Below are 16072 nucleotides of genomic sequence, written 5' to 3' on the forward strand. Positions count from 1 at the left end.
TATTTAAATTGCAAGCTCTTTGGGGCAGGGACTATCCTTTTGTTCTGTGCACAATGGTCCATGACTGGGGCTCCTAGGTGCTTCATGCAAATAATAAATAAATAAATAATTGTTCTGTTTCATTTCTCTTTTCCTACCCCCTTCCCTTTGTGTAGTGAATATACTGGATAAGGGCCTTGTCCAAAGCTGGTTGAAGTGAATGGGGAACTTTCCATTGACCTTAATAAACTTTGTATCAGTTCCTAATAAACTGATCAGTATCGTTAACCAGTAACTTAAAAAAGGAACATTCTCATTTATTATGTTTTTAATTTTTAGGATAATTAGCTTCTTCCTGTCTTGCTTGCTTTTCTTAGTAAAAATGTGACCGTCTAAATCCTCCTCTCTAGTCCATATGAGAGATCTTGGCTGCAATGATGTGTTCTGTCTATACACAGCTCCCAGGGGCAAATGACTAGGCTTCTATAGCTCTTTGTGGGGCTACAACATGTGATGTCATTTGCACAAGGAGGGATATTGATTTGAATGCAAAATTACATGTTGTGTGCATTTTCTCTTCACCTGTGTCATCAACACTTTCAACAATTTTAAGGCCAGCAGGGATAATTACCATCACCTAGTCTGACCTCTTGCATAACACACACCATAGAAGATCACCCAGTAATTTCTGCACCAAGCTCAATAATTTGTGGCTGAACTACAGCCCGTCCCTTAGGAGAAGCACTGCGTGCACCCCAGTGCTAGCTCAGGGCCCTGTCTCAGCCCCGCATCTTTCTTTAATGTCAGATATTTTTGTTTTTAATAGATAATTTGCAGGTGGGAGTTCTAGGGGGATATCCTGGCTCTGCTGAAGTCAATGGGAGCTTTGCCATTGCCTTCAGTCGTGTCAGGATTTCACCCCGAGTTTTTATTCTTCTCATTTCAGTGCTTAAAGCAGTGTACGTTTTGGGCCAGCTCCTCAGCTGACGTAAATCAGTGTAGCTCCATTGTCTTTAGTGGAGTTATGCCAGTTAAGGCAATGGAGCTACAATGATGTATACCAGCTGAGGATACGTGTGTGTGTGTGTCGTCCGTCCCCCACCCCCCCCCCCACACACATCTGGCTAGCTAAGTGTTGATATTGATGCCCATCACGGTATTATCTGAATATTGGTGGTTTAATTAACAAAATTTATTAGAGCATAAGCTTTCGTGGGCTACCGCCCACTTGCTGTAGCCCACGAAAGCTTATGCTCTAATAAATTTGTTAGTCTCTAAGGTGCCACAAGTACTCCTGTTGTTTTTGCGGATGCAGACTAACATGGCTGCTACTCTGAAACCGGTGGTTTAATTAGTACGCAGATACTCATTCTGCATTAATACTAAATAAGGACTAAAATTCTAAATAAACAAATACAAGTTTTAAGGGATTTTCAAGGTTCCAAGGGTTCTCTAAGGTTCCAAAGTATATTAAACTATGTAATTATATCAATATTGGACAGAACACAATGCATATATTTAATTATTGCAACATCTATGGGTATGTGTGCACTGCAATTAAAGGTGTAACTGCAGCACATGTAGACATATCTGAACTAGGTTTGGTCTAGCTAGCTCAAATAACAAGGGCTGTACAACCTTGCCCAGGATCCTGGGTATGTACTCAAGCCTCTGGCCCATGTTGCTGCCCATATGGCCATGGCTTCACTGCTATTGTTATTTGAGCTAGCTAGATTAAAGCGAGATTGGGTATGTCTACATGGGGTTAGTCCCAGGCTCACCTTTGATTGCAGTGAAGACATACTGTATATAATAATACATCATATTTGTGCATATGTCTGTATGTCCTCCCACAATGTATACATGTACCATGGGATTACTGCAATGGCAGCCAGTTCAAAGGACTCACCCTGTACTAGCTGCAGCCATTTTCTTCTCTGACACAATTGTGTATTTGCATAGGTTGACACTTGAGCTGTCAATTAATTGCAGTTAATGCATATGATTCACACAAAACAAATTAACTAGGTTAAAAAAAGTCACGATTAATCAGAGTTTTAATGACACTGTTAAACAATAATAGAATACCAATTTAAATTTATTATAAATATTTTGGGATATTTTTCTACATTTTCAAATATGACTTCAATTACAACACGGATTACAAAGTGTACAGTGCTCACTTTATATTATTTTGATTACAAATATTTGCACTGTAAAAAAAAGATAAAAGAAATATATTTTTCAGTTCATCTCATACAGGTCTGTCCTACTTCTTGTTCAGCCAATCACTAAAATAAACAAGTTTGTTTATATTTACAGGAGCTAATGCTGCCCGCTTCTTATTTACAATGTCACCTAAAAGTGAGAACAGGCTTTCACATGGCACTGTTGTAACCAGCGTTGCAAAGTATTTACTTTTCAGAGATGCTAAACATTCATATGCCGCTTCATGCTTCGACTTGTAGGCTCTAAAGTTTTACATTGTTTTGTTTTTGAGTGCAGTTATGTAAAAAAAAAAAAAAATCTACATTTGTAAGTTGGACTTTTGCAATAAAGAGATTGCACTACCGTACAATCAATATATTTGAAAAGGTAGAAAAATGTCCAAAAATATGTATAATAAATTTATATTGGAATTCTGTTACTCTGTGATTAAAATTGCGACTAATCACAACTATTTTTTAATCTTATGATTAATTGAGATTATTTTTTTTAATTGTTTGACAGCCCTCATTTATAACTGAAAGAAAGAAAATCATTCACATTCAGCATCACAGAAGTGTATGAGACCTGACCTGGCTTCCTTGGACAGTTCCAGTGAGAAACTGAAAGATGTTGAGTTTAGCTAGAGACTGTCTCTGTATCACAGTGAACAGGGGAACAATGTGTGCAAAACTTTAATCATGAAACCCCAAAGTTGTGCCAGGTTCACCAAAAAGTTTTGTGAACTTTTTAGCAAATTTTGGGTACAGATGGGCCTGAATCAGAACTCCCCACCCAAGAGCAACATTTTGAAAGTCTTTGAATTCAAAACCCAACTCCGTAGCTAAATTTTGAAAATGGCCCCTATCTATTGTGATGGAATATACCCCTGTGCTCACACCCTACATCCTATTGTAATAATGTTTGGGTGAGGTATGCCATGTGAGGTATCATTTAAAAACTTGTAATTTGCTGATCAGTAATACCATGGCAAAATGCACATAGCAGCATTGTATATGTGAAGTTATAAACATAAGATGAGATGACTAAAAGTATGTTTTCCAGATAAGTCTGGGGAGTGACCAAATCAGTTTCTCAGAGACAAGGGGCAGGCTGACAGCTCAGCCAGGAGTAAACAAGGCTGATGGACCATTACTTGTAAAGGGCACCCTAGGTTACACAGCTACTTATTAGTCTGGATTGTGCCTCAGTAAATCACATCTATGATAGCAGGCTGGGCCAAAACCCCAGATTTAAATACCCCAAATTAAATGGCCGGGAATAGGATGCCTCCTGGGAGCGTATGCATTCATCTGGGTGTGGGAGCCAGGCGCATGGGCCAGTCCTGCTGTCAGCTGAAGAGCTGCCATCGCAGATGTCTCAGGTAGCTTGTGCAGATTTTTATCCTAGCAGCAGGCACAGCTACTAGGATGGAAGCAGACCGTTTCTTTGATGTATCTTTCTGCATTGTGTATGCTTTTTTTATCTTTTACTCTTTGATCTGTAGAGCCAACCTCTCAAAACAGATCAGGCGTAAATCAACATTACCAGTCTGTTGAACGTGATGTCTTTTGAAAATTTTACTTACTAATATTGCGGGAGGCTAATCTCAGAATTACGTCTTGATTTGTAAATGATTCTGTGTTTGCAATTGCTGCTGTCATTGGTCTGTTTGTGAAATACTTTGTTAGGTTATTTCCCAACAATGTAACAAAAAGAAGAAATTCCATACTTATCTAGTGTAACCCGTTTTTCCAATGTTTGGCCTTAAACTCCCTTTTTCTCACATTAGGAGCCCTCTACCCAGATGGAACAAGTGGCAAAAGCAAAGAGGATGATATTGTTGTTCCTGGTGGAAATTATACATATACATGGCCAGTGAAGAAAGAGTATGCCCCCACTTTTGCAGACCCAACCTGCCTGACTTGGATTTACCATTCGCACATTGATACACCTCGAGATATCAGTTCTGGGTTAATCGGACCATTGCTGGTTTGTAAAAAAGGTACGGCACTGAAAATACTGAGAGAGCCCCTCTGCCCGTTTTGGCGTCTTAATAATCGTTTTTGTTTATAGGTGTAAATGTTATGGGCTTGATTGTGTCGGTACGTAGCTCACAGTAAGGGGCAGTTTATAGTTGTACCACTCTAGGAGCACCCCAGGCTTGGAATTGTGGCTCAGGGACAATTCCCTTGCTGCTTCCCTCTTGCTCTAGAGGACAGTAATGTGTGACTAGCCTATACATCCACAGGATCCTTGCTTCAGTTAGGGCAGAGGTTGCATAGTGTGTAGTGTATTGCAGATGAGACCACATGTCAAAAAATGAGGACCAAAATAAATATTAAACAGCTGCCTCATTCACCGAATACCATCCAGTCTGCCAGCTGAACCGGGCAGTGGTTCTGTGGAAAAATGGCATGTGATCATGTCATGAAAGACTGTCATCACAGGCGCTGACTTTCTTCTTTTTGGGTGTGTGCTCCACCCCCTCTCTGCCCCAAGGCCTCACCCCCACCCCCCGCTCCACCTCTTCCCCCAAGTCCCCACCCTCGCTCTGTTTCTTCCCGCCCCTGCTCCGCTCCCTCCCCTCCGCACCTCCTACCTGCCGCTGAACAGCTGGTCAGCAGGTAGCTGGTGGGTGCATTCACTATTTTTTTTTTCATGGGTGCTCCAGCCCCGGAGCACCCACGGAGTTGGCACCTATGACTGTTGTACAAGGGATAAGTGTTAAAGTTGTGCAGGCAACCTTAACATTGGCATTTACAGACTTATAAGTGTGCTTCAGTTAGAAACCTTAATGTTTTTCTAATTCAGGCTTTTTTGTATGGAATATATCTTTATATGTTCATGCATGTCGAATCTTCAGTGTACGGGAATGTGCTCTGTACATCTGAAATGATAACTGGGCCCATGTATTTTACATACAAAATGTATGCCTACCTCAGGGCAATCTTTGTATTTCCTGAGGAAGAGGGAGACTTTGCTATGAAAGGGGCTAACCTAATCTCAAACCCAGCCTGCCTCATTAGAGTGCCTCAGAGTCATTCTTCATAGGGGAGCCTATGAAATCGTCCCATCTACCTGTATATATGAAGCTGAATTAACATTCCCAGTATCAGAGTAGCAGCCGTGTTAGTCTGTATCCGCAAAAAGAAAAGGAGGACTTGTGGCGCCTTAGACTAACAATTTATTTGAGCATAAGCTTTCGTGAGCTATAACTCACTTCATCGGATGCATTCAGTGGAAAATACAGTGGGGAGATTTATATACACACAGAGAACATGAAACAATGGGTGTTACCATACACGCTGTAATGAAACACCCATTATTTCATGTTCTCTGTGTATATAAATCTCCCCACTGTATTTTCCACTGAATGCACCCGATGAAGTGAGCTGTAGCTCACGAAAGCTTATGCTCAAATAAATTTGTTCATCTCTAAGGTGCCACAAGTCCTCCTTTTCTTATTCCCAGTATCGTCATTCATTCAAATAATTACGCTGAAATTGGTCTGTAAAAGTCTTGCAGCTTAATAAAGTACTTCAGAAATATTGTACATTCAGACTTACTGGAAGAGGAAACATTTAAATTTAATTAACTCTGAGTTTATTTTTTAGTACTTTCTTGTTTGCTGTTTAGGAAGTTTAGATGATACCTTGATACAAAGCACTGATGCTGCTAAAGGCTTTGCCCTGATGTATAGCATTGTAGATGAAAATCTCAGCTGGTACATTGATGCAAATATAAAAGCTTTCTGCTTGGACCCAGCCACGGTTGACAAAGAGGATGAAGGTTTCAAGAACAGCAACAAAATGCATGGTGAGCAGCCACTGTCAAGCACAACCTTGTCATACAATAGCGCCTAGACTGTTTTCATGTCTGTAATATATTGCTGTTCCTTATAAATGCCTTTTAAATGTCTTTCCTTTCTCTGTTAATTGGGAAGAAATGAAAGCATAGGCTGTGGGTGGGCCAGACTATTACCCCATTGTACTTACAGAAAGCCTCCCCTCAAGTCTATAAGCAGCCTGGTATGTAGGGCACAGGATCCGAAGAAGGAAGCCTGGCTCCTGTGCCCATCTCTGCCACTGGTTTGCTATTTGAACTTTGGCAAATTGCTCAAACCCTTGGTGCCTCAGTTTTCCCACCTGCAAAAGAGAAATGATGAGACTGACCTTTCGTAAAGCACTGTGAGATGTACTGCATAAAAACACTATTGGAAGTGGAGAGTGTCCAAGGCTCAAAAGTGCTTTACAAATAATGGGCCAGATCCTCAGCTGGTATAAATTGGCATTGCACTATTGCAGACAGTAGAACTACACCCTTTTGTATCAGCTGAAGATCTGGTCCAATGAAGTTAGCCTCTTCGCTCCCTGCAATGTAGGTAGGTGGTACTGTAGTCACTTTACATGTGGAGAATCTGAGGTAGAGAGAGATTAACTTAATCATTTTCAAATCTGAGTGCCTACAGTTAGGCACCTAAATCCATATTTTCACACCTAAATAAATGGCCAGATTTTGAAGTTAACAGAAATGTGGAATCTCCATCAATGGAGGCTTTTAAGAACAGGTTAGACAAACTCTTGTCAAGGATGGGGTAGGTATACTGGGTCCTTTCTGAATACAGGGGGATGGAACTCTCAAGGTCCTGTTCAGTTTTACATTTCTATTATTCTATGATTTTCAGAGGTGTTGCATACCCACAGTGTCCATTAACTTCAAAATCAGACCATTTATTTAGGTACTTAACTACAGATTTCAGTGAAAACTTGGCGTAAGTGACTTCCCAAGATCACCTAGGAAGTTTGTAACAAGTAGCGATAGAAATCCAGGTCTCTGGATGCCCAGGCCTGTGATCTGACTGCAAAGTGCTCCTTCCTCTTTCTCACCTGGAACCATTGCTGCAACGTTTGCACTCTGGTTTTCAGGCGCAGCAGCTGCTTATCCTTTCAGAACTGTTCTTCAGCTGCAACTAATACATGCTATTAATTATTTATATGTGTATGATCGTAGTGACTAGTCATGGACAAGGACCCTGCTGTGGTAGGTGCTGTATAAACATAAACCAAACAGACAATCCCTGCCCCAAAGAGCTCTTTATCTAAGTATAAGAAATAATAGACTAGATGGATATAGACGCACAGATAGGACTGCACAAAGAAATGAGACAATACTGGTACAATCTCTGCACACTAGCAGCCTAACCGTTGTCAACTTTTTGGAGACATGGAAAAGGAGAGTTTTGATGGGGGGGTTTAATTGCCTAACTTGGATATGGTCTCAGCATGGACATTCTGAGGGTTTATTTTAAGGACCAGGCATTTACATTCTTTAAATAAGAGTCACTAGCAATCTGTGCTTCTACTTTGTATCTTATGGGTTGTGTTTTGTTTTGCTTTTAGCTATTAATGGTTACATTTTTGGAAATCTCCCCAGCTTGGAGATGTGTGCTGGTCAATCCGTGTCGTGGTATTTGATTGGAATGGGTAATGAGATAGACATCCACTCTGCATATTTCTATGGCCATACCATCATTAACAGAGGCCACAGGGCAGACGTCGTCAACCTATTTCCAGCAACCTTCATTACAGTGGAAATGATTGCAGGGAATGTTGGGAAGTGGCTGTTAACCTGTCAAGTAAATGAACATTTACAAGGTATGGTGATACAGATCTGGCAAATCCTTCCAGGAAGATGCCAAGTTAGATTATCTACAGTACATATTTCAGACTCAAAAAGAGGAACTCAATGAGCAGGCACAGAATTGGGGGGCCTACATTTTCCGAGGACGTTAATATCTTACACTTGTTTCATCAGATAAATCTTGTGAGTCTTATTTCAGTCATTGACAAAAAGCTATATGAGGCCAAATCATCAGCGAGTGTAAAACTTCAGTGATTCATGTGAGTGAGGATGAGCCACACAAGAAGGGTTATTCACACAAGATCCAGCCCTAACTCAGTACTTGTTGTGTATATTGGGGCTTTTGGTGAGCAATGAATGAAGGGTCAGGCCCTTTCTTTGCACTGTCTTGTGGAATATAGACTCTTAAAGTCATGTCAGGTAAAACATTTCACACTTTTTCTTTTTAAAGAAATCTAATAAAAATGGTCTGTTTCTAAAAGGCCAGCGAGGGGCCTTTGCATGAAAGAACTTACTATTATTATTAAGTACTGTTTAATAATACAATACCGAGCTCTGGGTCTCATTGTCCCAGCATTGTACAGACCAAATATAAGAGAGAGTCCCTGTTCCAAAGAATTTATAATCTCAGAGTCTGATCCAGAGACTCCCATTGGCTTCTATGAACTTTGGATCAGGCAATCCAGGCTTGATTCTGCAAGGTGCTGAGTGCCTCCCACAAGATGCTGCCCACCCTCTCCACTCCTGTTGAAGTCAGTGAGAGGTGAGGATACTTCATACCTTTCAGGAGGTGCTCAGTGCCTCAAAGGACCGGACCCTAACAGCCAGATTCTGCCATTCTTACTGAAATCAATGGGAGTTAAGCGCATAAATATACCTTTGAGGATCTAGGCCTTTGACTAGTACCTTGCTCCATGAGTAGTCCCTTTGATTTCAGTGGTATTACTTGTGAAATAATGTGCCATGCTAAAAAGAGTAAGGGTGGCAGAATTCAACCCCATATAAATTGGGGAGCTCTTTAAAAATGTAAATTTGTCCAAACAATCCAAGTCATTTCTCCCAGTTCATGTAGTTCACCTTCCTCTACCAAAGCTAATGTACATTAACTTTGCACCAAAGAGATGCCTGAAATGGTGAAATTTGCACTGTCTTAAGAACTGTTTGTGGATTCTGTCTACACTTTAGCTGGTATGAAGGGGCTGTATAACGTTCAGATCTGCCATAAAAATGTTTCTCAGCCTTCATTGACTGGTCAGGAAAGAAGATATTTTATTGCTGCTGAAGCTGTGCTATGGAATTACGGCCCTGAAGGCTATGACAAATTCACGGGGCAGGCCTTGAATACCACTGGCAGGTACGTGTCCCAGCCTTTCATTCCTACTTTTAATGTAAAGAGTATGGGTGGATTTTCACACCTCCCTAGCAGATTTGTATGCTGGATTATCATTCATTAAAAATGGGTGTCCAAATCCCTTGAGTGCCTTTGAAAATCTCAACTGTTGTCATAGGTTGCCCTAATGTGAAATCTTTTTTTTTTTTTTAATTTCTGTTGATGATGATGATGATGAGATTTTATATTAGGATATTGCTCAGAGACTCTAATCTGGATCAAGGGCCTATTGTGCTAAGTGCTATACGGACACTTAGGATGACACAGGTCCTGCCCTCTAATATTTACACTCGCTTATGTCTTGCCTTGAGTTACAATGTAACACAGAGTGAGCACAGATTTGTGAATTTGGTTTTCTAGATATATTAATACATGTAACTGGCCCTTTCATGCTAAATAATGTGTATCTAACTCCTTTGTGTTACAAACCCAATTTATATACAAACCTCGCACACCCATGAAATGTAAACAGGTGAAGCCCTGATGAGCCACACCTGGGTTGAATCAGGTGATCCCAGGGTAAAAGGTAGCTGGAAGCTGCAGCAGTGTCAGGTTGAGAGAGTAAGAGAGCAGTGCCAGAGCTCCAGCTAGATGGGTGGGGCTTATGATTTTGGACTCTGTCCGGGGGATTCATTGAGGACTTTTTGGATTTGTTTGTGATTAAGGACTCTTGAGGTTTGTGTGAACTTTATTTGACATTAAATCAGTCCCAGAAAGGGGTGCTGTGAGCCACAACAGAGACTATCTGGAGCGCGTAAGGGTATGTCTGCACTGCAGTTAGACACCCACAGCTGACCCGTGCCAACTGGCTTGGGCTTACGTGGCTCGGGCTAAGAGGCAGTTTAACTGCAGTGTAGACATTCAGTTCTGGGACCATCCTGCGTCTCAGGGTCCTACAGCCTGGGCTCTAGCCCGAGCCCAGAAGTCTACACTGCAGTGAAACAACCCCATAGCTTGAGCCCCATGAGCCTGAGTCAGCTGGCACGGGCCAGCCATGGAGTTTTGATTGCAATGTAGACATACTGTAAGGCAGTGGTGGGCAACTGGTGGTCCGCGCTGCTTCCCACAGCTCTCATGGGCTGGGAACAGTGAACCACGGCCACTGGGAGCTGCGGGCAGCCATGCCTGCGGACAGTCAATGTAAACTAACTGTCTCACGGCCCGCCAGTGGATTACCCTGATGGGCTGTGTATGGCCCGCAGGTTGCCTACCACTGCCCTAAGGTAAGGGGCCTGTAAGACGGGGCCAGTAAGGGCAGGGTACCTGTAATGGGACCCCTGGCCATGAGGGAGTGCTCTGTGAGCTACCACATCACTACACCTCTCCTCTAAAAAGGGACTCCTCCAGTTGCACTGCAGCCCAGTGCAACACTGCAGTACTGGTGCAGTGCACACACGTTGCTGAAGGAAAAGGCCTGGGCAAGGACTATCTAATAGTGGAAGTAAATGTGTGGCTACTCAGATTGTGTTGGTGAGAGGGTTTTGGCTTCTTTGACAATGAGCTGATGTTCCAGGAAAGAGGATTACTGTGATGGGATGGGCTCCATCTATCGAATACTGGGAAGCGCATCTTTGGACATCGTCTGGCTAACCTAATTATTTTATTTGGCATATGCAGTCTGGTCAAGCCAAGCCACAGCATTCTTATCAACAGTGTTCAAGGCATGAAGACCTCCAGGAAGTGGAGTCGTTTTGCAGTCCTCTCCAAACCATGTCATGGTTTGTGGCTGCCCACATGGACATGGTGGACTGTCTCTAAAATGCCACTGAAATTCTGCTGCAACACAAATTCCATGTCCAGTACAAAACCGGTGGAGAAGGCTCAATTGCCTTCATGGTAAATCAAATACGGGTTAATGTTGAGTGGGGTCCAAGACAAGATAATTATTTGTCACTTTCTCTGCGCACCATGAAGCTCACCACACATCCTCTACCGTAAATCCCTTATTTAGTAAATTTATCCACAACAGGCGCTATGAAGGCAGACAGCCATATGATGGATTAAACAAGTCTTTAGTTAACAGCAGATGTGGCATATTACACAATTTTGTCATGAGCTTTGTTGCACTTTCCTCTCTGCAAACACTGGATGGAGCAATATTGCAGAGAACTGGTAACCATGGTAGAGGAGTAGATTTAAGTGTGCCTGAAATAATACGCACGGTGAAATTAAGTTATACATCAATCATCCTTGTGTGAGATGAGCTAGCCCATACTGGAGCACACTACTCTGCCGCTGAGTAAGTGCCAAGGCTGAAGTGCATAGTGTTGGCGCCCCATGTCATTTTGGCCAGTTTTATGAGCAGGTTGTTGTGCGTTTTGACGTTAGTCGCTGTCTTTTTAAGATTGTCACAATGAAGGTCAAAACGCACAACAACCAGCTTGGAAAACTGACCAGAGCAACATGGGGTGCCAATGCCCAAACGTTACACAGTTCAGCCTTGGCACTCTGTTACTCAGTGGCAGAGTACTGCAAACTTGATAAGGAGAGCTTTAAATTAGGTCCTACAGGGGATGGTGACAAAAATCCATCCAATGTGCATCCAGGCTCAAATAATGAATGACAAGGGAAAGGGGCTAATTTCTGGAGAAGAGACTAGAAATCTCAACTGCATTAAAAAGACAAGAGGAAAAGCAAAAGGTCAGTCTGCAAAATATCTTTGATGCCTGTATACAAATGCAAGCAGTATGGGAAACAAGCCGGATGAACTAAGTCATGGTATATGAATAAAATTATGACATAATTGGCATTACAGTGACTTGGTGGGACAATTCCCATGATTTGAGTACCAGCATTGAGGGATATAGCTTGTTCTTAAACCATAGGTATGGGACAAAGGGAGGAAGTGTTGCATTGTACATCAAGAATGTAAACACTTGCTCCAAGGTCCAAGAGGAAGTGAGCGACAGACCTACTGAGAGTCTCTGGGTGAGGATAAAAAGGGAAAGAACAGCAGCAATGCTATTGGTGGGGATCTGTTATAGACCACCCAATCAGGAAGAGAAAGTGGATGAGTCATTCTACAAGCAGGCAACAGGACTAACACACATGAGCTAGTATTATTGGGAGATTTTCACTTTCCTGATATCTGTTGGAAGACTATTACAGCAAAAAACATGTCCTGCAAATTCTTAGCATATGCCAGGGAGAACTTTCTCATTCAGAAAATTGAGGAAACAACTAGGGGTCATCCATTTTGTCCAACAGAGAAGAATTAGTTGCGAACGTGAAGGTGGTCAGGAACTTGGGAGGAAGTGATCATGATCTGATAGAATTCAAGATCCTATGGAAAGGAGGACATGAGAACAGCAAAACAAGGACACTGGAATTCAAAACGGTGGATTTCAACCAACTCAGAGAAATAGTAGGCAAGTTCCCATGGAAACATCAATTAGGGAAAAAAAGGAGTCGAAGGGGGCTGGCTGCCAAGGCTGGCAGTTCCTAAAAGATGTAATACTGGAGGCTCAACATCAAGCTAGTCTGATGCAGAGAAAAGATAAGAAGCATCATAGGAGGCCAATGTGGCTGCACAAGGAGCTTTTTAGCTATCCAGAAACCAAAAGGGACACATACAGGAAATAAAAGGGGCATGTCACCAAGGAAGTGTACATGGGAATAGCATGAATGTGTAGGGGAAAAAATCAGGAAAGCCAAGGCAAAGAATGAGTTATAGCTGGCAAGAAATGTTAGAGACAACTAGAAGGGAGTCTTCAAATATGTCAGACATAAAAGAAAAATCAAGGATGATGTGGGTCAGCTGCTCAGTAGAGAAGGTGAGCAGCCAGCATGGATTTACTAAGAACAAATCATGCCAACCCAGCTTGATTTCCTTCTTTGACAGGGTAACTAGTTTGGTGGATGGGGGGGATGTGGTGGACATAATATACCTGGCCTTCAGCAAGGCTTTTGACACAGTCCCACATGAGATTCTGATAAGCTAGAGAAATGCAGGCTTGACAGAACTACCATTAAATGGATACATAATTCATTAAACAACCACAAACAAAGAGTAACTATTAGTGGAATGGTGTCAGATTGGAGGTAGGTCCCAAGTGAGGTTTCCTAGGGATCTGTTCTGCGTCCCGTGTTTAATATCTTTATTAATGACCTGCGTGAAGGAACAGAGAGCATACTGACCAAATTTGCAGATGACATAAAGGGGGGCGTTGTCAGGACTTTGGAGGATAGAGCTAAAATTCAGAGGGATCTTGATTAAATTGGAGACCTGGGCTATAGCCAACAAAATGAAATTCAGCAAAGACAAATGTAAGTTGCTACTCTTTGGGAAGAAAAACCAAATGCACAAATACAAAATGGAGGATAACTGGCTTGGCAGCAGCACTGCTGGGAAGGAGTTGTGGTGAATCACAACCTCAACAGGAGTCAGAAATGCGATGCTTTTGCAAAAAAAGCAAATGCAATTTTAGGTTGCATTAACAGAGGCATAGCATGCAAGTCACAGGAGGTGATAGTACCACTCTACTCAGTGCTGGTTAGGTCTCAGCTGGAGTACTGTGTCCAATTTTGGTCACCAGTGTATACAAGGGATGTAGAAAAACTGGAAGGATCTAGAGGCGAACAGGAAAGATGATGAAAGGGATGGAATGCAAGCTGTATGAGCAAAAGCTGAGGGAACTGGGTATGTTTAGTTTGGAAAAGAAGAGATTAAGTGGGACATGATAGCAGGCTTCGAATACTTGAAAGGCTACTTTTAAAGAAGATAGATAAAAGTTATTCTCTCTTGCCACAGATGGCAGGACAAGAGGCAATGGGTTCAAACTACAACACAGCAGATTTAGATTAAATCTCAGGAAAATCTTCCTAACTGTAAGAGCAGCAGGACAATGGAACGGACTGCCTAGAGAGGTTGTGGATAGGGTGACCAGACAGCAAATGTGAAAAATCGGGACTGGGGTGGGGGGTAATAGGACCCTATATAAGAGAGACCCAAAAATCAGGACTGTCCCTATAAAATCAGGACATCTGGTCACCCTAGTTGTGGAATCTCCTTCAGTGGAGGTTTCAAAAGGAGGCTGGATAGCCATCTGTCTTGGATGGTTTAGACCCAGCAAATCCTTTATTTTGGTAGGGGGTTAGACTACATGACCCTTACTGTCCTATCTAACCCTGTGGTTCTATGATCCTGTTCTTCACTCTCCCCTCCTGTCATTTCTAACAGCCACACTCCACCTTTCCAGAATTTGAAATCAGATGACTGTCACTTAATTCTGGAATGTATAACCTGCCAAGGCAAGAAGTTTCAGACAAACTATTAGACCAATCTCTAGGGCTGGTTATGGATCTGCAGTGCATTTCTGTTCTCTATAATGAACATTTTTTGTTGGTTAATCTTCACACAGAGCACCCATTCCTAACCATGGGAATTCCACTCATGATACAGGCTCAGCATATGATGGCACGTGAATTCTGGGACATAACACCATAACAACATGACAACAATAACAATAATAATAATATACCTAGCTTTTATATAGTGTTTTTTTTTATCCGTAGATAATAAGAATGGCCATACTGGATAGATCCATTGTCCATCTAGTCTTGTGTTCTGTCTCATTTGGGAGAAGGACTTTTGCCCAAAGTGAAGTGTTATAAATGTATATGCTACTATGTAATCAGTCTGATTTGTTTATTTCACAGTGAGTCTGCACCATTCTTTACACAAGGGACAGATAGAATAGGAGGACAGTACTGGAAAGTTCAGTATGTGGAATACACTGATGGCAAGTTTACCAGAAAGAAGAACCGAACTGAGGCTACAGTGCACCTTGGAATACTTGGTACAGTAAATATTTTCAGGTCCTATCACTTGCCTCATTTGTGAGCATGCAATTCCAATCCACTTCAGTGGAAATTTTGTGCACATAGCTATTCGAAAAATCTGCCCCCGTTCTGTAGAGAGGGCAGTATTTTTCGGCTTGGCAGTTTTTCTAAGTGACTCCTTTCCTGCTCTGTTTTTAAGGTCCAGTTATCAAGGCTGAAGTGGGAGATACTTTGTTAGTTACCTTTGCCAACAGAGCTGAGAAGAACTATAGCATTATGCCACATGGTGTGAGCTATAGCAAGCAATCAGAAGGAATGTCCTATTTAGATGGTAAGTTTCAGCTGTGTGGGTAATGAAGGTAGGATTGCTGCCATCTGGTTTACGTGAAGCTAACTCGCCTCATCTGTAGCATTATAGCTTTGTCTGCTTCAGATAGTCATAGATTTTAAGGCCAGAAGGTATCCTTAGATCATTTAGTCCAGTGGTGGGCAATCTGCGGCCCCCATGCAGCCTGTCAGGGTAATCCGCTGGCGGGCCACCAGACCGTTTGTTTACATTTGCACCGCCACCCACAGCTCCCAGTGTCTGTGGTTCGCTGTTCCCGGCCAATGGGAGCTGCGGGAAGCAGCGCCCCCCGCCACTGATCTAGTCTGACCTTCTGTATAACACAGGCCATAGAAATACTTTCAGTTACTCTGTGTTGGATCCTCCACTTGGATTTGCACCAGGCAATGCATTGGAGACCAATAGATATTTTCCCATTTTGTAATGTCATATGAAAATCATGGGCCAGATTTTGATCTCCGTTGTACTAGTGGAAATCTAGAATAAGTCAATGGAGCTACACTGCATTGGCACCAGAGTAACTGATATTAGAATCTGGTACATATCTCTTTGTTTGTCTTGGATCTTTAACTATTGCTGCTGTTTAGGATATTGCTGCTAATAATTTAGGATCTGATCTGAGCTACGTCATCTCCGCCTCTTCTCCCCCAGCCCACCCCCGGCCGTATTGGTAGCATTGTTTTGATGTTCTGATGTGATACACCTGGAACACTGAGCAGCACTGCAGG

General features: G+C 42.2%; 1 protein-coding gene across 2 annotated transcripts in view; it reads left to right on the forward strand.

Annotated features, from left to right (window-relative positions):
• Positions 1 to 16072, forward strand: part of HEPHL1 (hephaestin like 1) — a 64140-nt gene that overhangs the window by 15207 nt on the left and 32861 nt on the right. For both annotated transcript variants that reach the window (XM_074956705.1, XM_074956710.1), the window contains exons 3-8: positions 3977 to 4189; positions 5824 to 6003; positions 7587 to 7841; positions 9013 to 9181; positions 14876 to 15015; positions 15198 to 15329. In XM_074956705.1, coding sequence (XP_074812806.1) covers positions 3977 to 4189; positions 5824 to 6003; positions 7587 to 7841; positions 9013 to 9181; positions 14876 to 15015; positions 15198 to 15329 — 1089 coding nt within the window. The remainder of the gene's footprint in view (positions 1 to 3976; positions 4190 to 5823; positions 6004 to 7586; positions 7842 to 9012; positions 9182 to 14875; positions 15016 to 15197; positions 15330 to 16072) is intronic.

Source organism: Natator depressus, chromosome 1 (assembly GCF_965152275.1).
Source record: "Natator depressus isolate rNatDep1 chromosome 1, rNatDep2.hap1, whole genome shotgun sequence".
Classification (NCBI taxonomy): Eukaryota; Metazoa; Chordata; order Testudines; family Cheloniidae; genus Natator; species Natator depressus.